Source organism: Microtus ochrogaster, chromosome 1 (assembly GCF_000317375.1).
Source record: "Microtus ochrogaster isolate Prairie Vole_2 chromosome 1, MicOch1.0, whole genome shotgun sequence".
Classification (NCBI taxonomy): Eukaryota; Metazoa; Chordata; class Mammalia; order Rodentia; family Cricetidae; genus Microtus; species Microtus ochrogaster.
In genome coordinates, this window is record NC_022009.1 from 57,829,141 (window position 1) to 57,835,140 (window position 6,000).

Below are 6,000 nucleotides of genomic sequence, written 5' to 3' on the forward strand. Positions count from 1 at the left end.
GTTTTTATTACTTTTAAAAATATGTAGAGTTGGCCGGGCGATGGTGGCGCACGCCTTTAATCCCAGCACTCGGGAGGCAGAGGCAGGTGGATCTCTGTGAGTTCGAGACTAGCCTGGTCTATAGAGCTAGTTTCAGGACAGGCTCCAAAGCCACAGAGAAACCCTGTCTCGAAAAAGCAAAAAAAAAAATATAGAGAGAGAGAGAGTCCATATGCACACATGTGTTGGACGCCAGAGGACAACTTGTTGGAGTCAGTTCTGTGCTTTCTCTTGTGTGGGGTCTCAGGATGGAACTCAAGTCATCAGGCCTGGTAGCAATTGTTTTTGTCTGCTCAGCCATTTCACTCCACCCCCAAAAAAGTTTTAATGTATTTTATATAAAATTTACTATAGAGTACAATAAGTAGAGGAAAAGATATTTAAAGGTGAACTTAATGCTGATAGCAAACACTCCATCCTTTTGTTGTCTGTGTCATGCTGCTCCCTTTTGTGCTTCATGTCAGTTCAGAATCGAGGACCTGCATGATGTATCAACAGATGATACTGCTTTACTCAAGTCTCTGGACTCTGGACTACATGCAGCGGGTTTGCTTGGTTTGGGTTGGGGTGCTTTGTAGGGATTTTTTTGAGGCTTTTTTTAAAGGCAGAGTTGACTGATCATTATGTCCTTGTCTAAGACATGCTGCATTGTCTTCAAGTACTTTTTTGGCCAATGAATTCTAAACATAGAGTGCCCATAATCAGCTCAGTATTGGATTGAAAAGTGATTTGAAAACTATTGGCAAGAGTGGTTGTAATTATTAAATTTACCACAGAACAAGGGAAGGTAGTGAATTTGGCTTTTTGTCAAACGGCGGTATTTTATTAGAAAAAAAAAAGTCATCATTTGCAGGGCCAGAGTGAAAGATCCAAAGATCCATTCTTCCCTAATTATAGTTTCACCTATACATATTATACAAAGCTAATATTTAAAGCATTTGCCAAAATTAACTTCCTCTGCATGTCTTTTACAGCACAGTGAATTGCAGCAGCTTTTTATGGCTTGCTGCTTTTGTATGCTATAATAATCTGTAATTATGGGTTTGCCGCAAATGATGTAGGGCTTGCTTAATGTGACGATCTGAACAGATAACCCTGACTAGCTGGGTTTATTTAATGAATGCTGGTTTTACAGTGCCTTAGAAGCATTGGTATTTCCATTTTGCATTTTCTCACCAGACTGGTTATTTTAAATTTTTATTTTAATTTTTAAATTAGAGAATTTTTTTCTTCTTTCTATATTAGCAGGTAAGTATGAGAGAGATATTTCTTTAGTTTATTGTTCAAAAACAATAATAAATCTAATACCCAATTAACAAGTTAAAAGATTTTGGCCTTTTCATATATATACATATATCCTGAATTTAGCAAAGCAACTTATGAGAAAAAATGATTTTGCTCATATTTAAATTTGAAATTTATCCTTTAAGTATTTTCAGTGTTAATAATTATAGTAGATTATAGCAGTTTTATGGCTTGCTGGTTTTGTATTCTACTTAAAGCATTTGATGAGTATTTAAGTGAATAAGTCTTTTTTTTTTTAATTTTTGTGATTTTTGAGCTGGGTCTTCCTATGTATTCAGGCCAGCCTTGAGTTCCCCCTGATACTCAGCCTGCCCAAGTGCAAGATTACATCTGTGCACCTCCTTGTCCTGTTCCACAAGCTCTTTTCAACTAAATTCTCTGTCTCCTTCTTTGGGCAGAGGATGTATAGGGGAGACTAATGCCCAGGCTTGAGGTTTATGTTCTACAGAATGAGCTGAACCATTCTTGGGGTTTATTTATAAGCAAGTTCAAAAGAGAAATGTTTAAAAGTTGTACCCTTATAATGCTATCAAAATTGTATAATTTATATTGTATTTATTATTTTGAGCCTCGTACATAAGAGTTTTTAATTCATCTTTACATGTAAGCCTGGGCTGTTCTTACAGGATAATGGGATTCCTGTCTAAATCTTAGTAGAGGCAAGAGCACCAACTCCTCCCCACCCCTCATGACACAGCATCCTCTTCTGGCATGAAATCTAATGCATCCTTACCAGCAACAGTCTCCTCCCAGTCTTCCTAACACCACTCCAATACCGGCCTCTACATCATCCCACCTTAGAACTGCAGCAGCAGCTTTGTTTTGGGACAGGTCCCTCAGTATCAAGTTTATTACTCCATTGGCACTCACAGCTGGGTGACCACCTGCCTTCTAAGAGCTACCTACCCAGCCCACCCTCTAGGGAACTCCACCTAGCCATAGACCCATATACATCTTGGAACTTATTTACTTAGTTTTGTACATCTCCATGTTTCCCTGGAAAATGACAAAGCACTTGTCTGTATATATCATGGCCCAACATTTTAGTAGTTGGCTTTGTACCCTATCTCTTTCTGTGGCTTTTGTCTTCATCTTCTGTCTTAGGTCTGTTTCTGTTGCTGTAATAAAATGCCATGACCAGAAGGAAGGGGGTTATCTGAACTTTTGATTTCAGGATTGGGGACCATCACAATTATGACAGGGAACATGGAGGCAGGCAGGCAGGGTGCTGCAGCTGCAGCTGAGAGCTCACTTGAAATGGCATTTAGAATCTCATCTACAGTAGCATATTTCCTCTAGCAAGGCCACAAGTCATAATCCTCCAAACTGGATATGTCCAACTGGATATGGACAAAGTATGCAGATGCCCAAGACCTATGGGGTCATCTCATTCAAACCACCCTCCCTCCCCATATTCTCTTCCTCTGTCCTCCTTCAGGTCCTAATGTAAGTCAGACATCTTGCTTTTCCAGGCCTCTAAAACTACCGCGTTGTATATTTTTCTTATCTTGATCTTTCATATTCATACTCATGAATATGCTCAGCTGGTTTCCTAATGTAAATAGGGAAGGAAAAATGCTTTTCACATGCTTCTAGACTAGAGCATATTGATCCACAAAACTTACTTAAAATTCTGTAACATCTGAACAAGTAGACCTATTATCAGCTTTTAATTTTTTATTTTGCTTTTATTTGTTTATATTTTTTATAAAGCACTGGAGATCAGTCTTAGGGTCTCGCTATTGTTAGGCAAATTTTCTTTTTTTTTTTTATTCTTAATTTTTTTTTTATTAAGAAAGAAAAAAAAATTTTCCGCCTCCTCCCAGCCTCCCACTCCTCCCACTCTCCCCCCCCAACTTCCCCCCCCTCCTAACCTCCCCCCCTCCTCTCCCCCTCCCTCTCGAGTCTGAAGAGCAGTCAGGGTTCCCTGCCCTGTGGAAAGTCCGAAGTCCTCCCCCCTCCATCCTGGTCTAGGAAGGTGAACATCCACACTGGCTAGGCCCCCACAAAGCCAGAGCTAGAAGTAGGATCAAAACCCAGTGCCATTGTCCTTGGCTTCTCAGAAGCCCTCATTGTCCGTCATATTCAGAGAGTCCGGGTTTATCCCCTGCTTTTCGAGTCACAATTCAGCTGGCATTGGTGAGCTCCCAATAGATCAGTCCCACTGTCTCCGTGGGTGGTTGCACCCCTCTTGGTCCTGACTTCCTTGCTCATCTTCTCCCTCCTTCTGTTCCTCATTGGGACTTTGGGAGCTCAGTCCAGTGTTCCAGTGTGGGTCCATCGCCAGATGAAGGTTCTATGGTGATATGCAAAATATTCATCAGTAAGACTATAGGATAGGATCATTTCAGGTTCCCTATCTTCAGCTGCGCCAGGAACTGACTGGGGACCTCTCCTTAGGCACCTGGAAGCCCCTCTAGGTCCAAGTCTCTACCCAACCCTACGATGGCTCCCTTAATTAAGATATGTGCTTCCCTGCTCCCCTATCCTACCTTCCTGTATCCCAATCATCCCGTTGCCCCAAGTTCTCCCCATCCAACCCTTCTCACTTTTCTCCCCATCTCCCCTTACCCCCCTCCCACCCCACTCTTAAGATCCCGATTTTTTGTTAGGCAAATTTTCTACAACTGAACTATACCTCTGCCTATATTTTTTTAGGTTTAGTTTTTAATTATGTGTATAAATGTCTCTTATAGGATATATGCACATAAGTACAGTGCCCATGGAAGCAAGAGGCAGATTGTGTCACTTTGGGCCAGACTTTCAGGCAGTTGTGAGCCTCCTGATTTGGGTGCTAGGAACCAAACCTGGGTCCTCTGAGAGAGCAGCAAGTACTCTTAACCAGTGACTCATTCCTCCAGCCCCCACAGCTTATATTTGGAGTTTGGCCTTTAAAGTTTCCTTGTTATATAAGGATTTACTGTTTCCCTATTTAAATACCACTTTTCTCTGACGTACTTTTTATCATCAGTAAAACCCAGAATGAAATGACATTTAAAGATGCTGCAGACTATGTCTCTAAATTTGGAATGTCTTCATGAGATAAACATATCAGTTAGATAGATTTCATTGGCTTTTTAATTTGCATGCTTAGTGTATTTCAGGAAATTGATTTCTGATACTTTTGATCTTCAAAGGTGATCTACGTTTAAAAGCTTTTGTTTAAATTGTGCATCCATTAGCAACAGTTTCAAAAGGGCTTCCATATAAAATAAATTAAACTACTTCATCAGTAAAGTTTCCTCTACTCTTTGCCATTCCTATAATAAGAAAGCTAGATGGTATGCATTAATGTTTATTCAGATATTTGGTTGTGATGTTAGCAATGTGTTAAAGTCCTCATTTCTTTTCTAATATGTTTTATGATTCCTGGGAAGCAGTATTATTTCTATTCATTTGTGATTTTTTTTCCTTCTTTTTTTTTTCAGTGAAAACTCAAATGCAACAAGGATTGATCTCGATAGCAGCCCGTACTGTTATTACCCATCTGGTGAATCACTTGGGCCATTACCCAATGAGTGGTGGTCCTGCCATGCTGACCAGTCAGGTCTGTGAAAACCATGACAATCATTACAGTGAGAGCACTGAACTTTCTCCTGAGCTGTTTGAAAGTCCGAACATTCAGTTCTTTGTGCTGAATAACACAACTTTGGTGTCTTGTATCCAGATAAGAGCAGAAGAGAGTATGCCTGGAGGAGGGCTAGCCGCTGGCCTTGTGTCAGCCAACTCAAACGTTAGAATCATAGTGCGTGACCTCTCTGGAAAGTACTCATGGGATTCTGCCATCCTGTATGGGCCACCCGTTGTGAGTGGTTTGTCTGAACCTACATCTTTCATACTTTCAATGTCTCACCAAGAGAAACCAGAAGAGCCTCCTACATCTAATGAATGCTTAGAAAACATGACAGTAAAAGATGATCTTTCTCTCCAGCTTAGAAGATTTAGAGAAACTGTACCAACTTGGTCTACAATAAGGGAGGAGGAAGATGCTCTTGACGAGCTCCTGCAGTATTTAGGCACTACAAGTCCTGAATGCTTGCAGAGAACTGGGGTCTCCCTCAATGTTCCTGCTCCACAACCTGTGTGCATTTCTGAAAAACAGGAGAACGATGTCATTAATGCTATCCTTAAGCAATACACGGAAGAAAAGGAGTTTGTGGAGAAGCACTTTAATGATTTAAACATGAAAGCCTCAGAACAAGATGAGCCAACACCTCAGAAGCCTCAGTCAGCATTCTATTACTGCAGATTGCTTCTTAGTATATTGGGAATGAATTCCTGGGACAAACGGTAAGGAGAAAAGAAGTTTTCCTCCCCCCCCCCCAACATTAGTTCTTCTGATCAAGAATTTTAGTCTTAGGCAATAGCGGCACGCGCCTTTAATCCCAGCACTTGGGAGGCAGAAGCAAGTGGATGTCTGTGAGTTCAAGGCCAGCTTGGTCTACAGAGTAAATTTCAGGATGGCCAAAGCTACATAGTGAGAGTGTGTCTTGAAAAAAACCAAAAAGAGAAAAAAAATTGTCTGTATTCTTTTTCTTATTAAATTCTATCTACCAGCCTGGTGGTGGTGGCGCACGCCTTTAATCCCAGCACTCAGGAGGCAGAGGCAGGCGGATCTCTGTGAGCTCGAGGCCAGCCTGGTCTACAAGAGCTAGT

The 6,000-nt window shown here is 41.0% G+C and overlaps 1 protein-coding gene across 8 annotated transcripts in view; it reads left to right on the forward strand.

The window, feature by feature from the left end:
- Nucleotides 1–6,000, forward strand: part of Ralgapa1 (Ral GTPase activating protein catalytic alpha subunit 1) — a 233,890-nt gene that overhangs the window by 147,350 nt on the left and 80,540 nt on the right. For all 8 annotated transcript variants that reach the window (XM_013347173.2, XM_013347178.2, XM_013347177.2 and 5 more), the window contains one exon: nt 4,773–5,634. In XM_013347173.2, the coding sequence (XP_013202627.1) occupies nt 4,773–5,634 (862 nt within the window). The remainder of the gene's footprint in view (nt 1–4,772; nt 5,635–6,000) is intronic.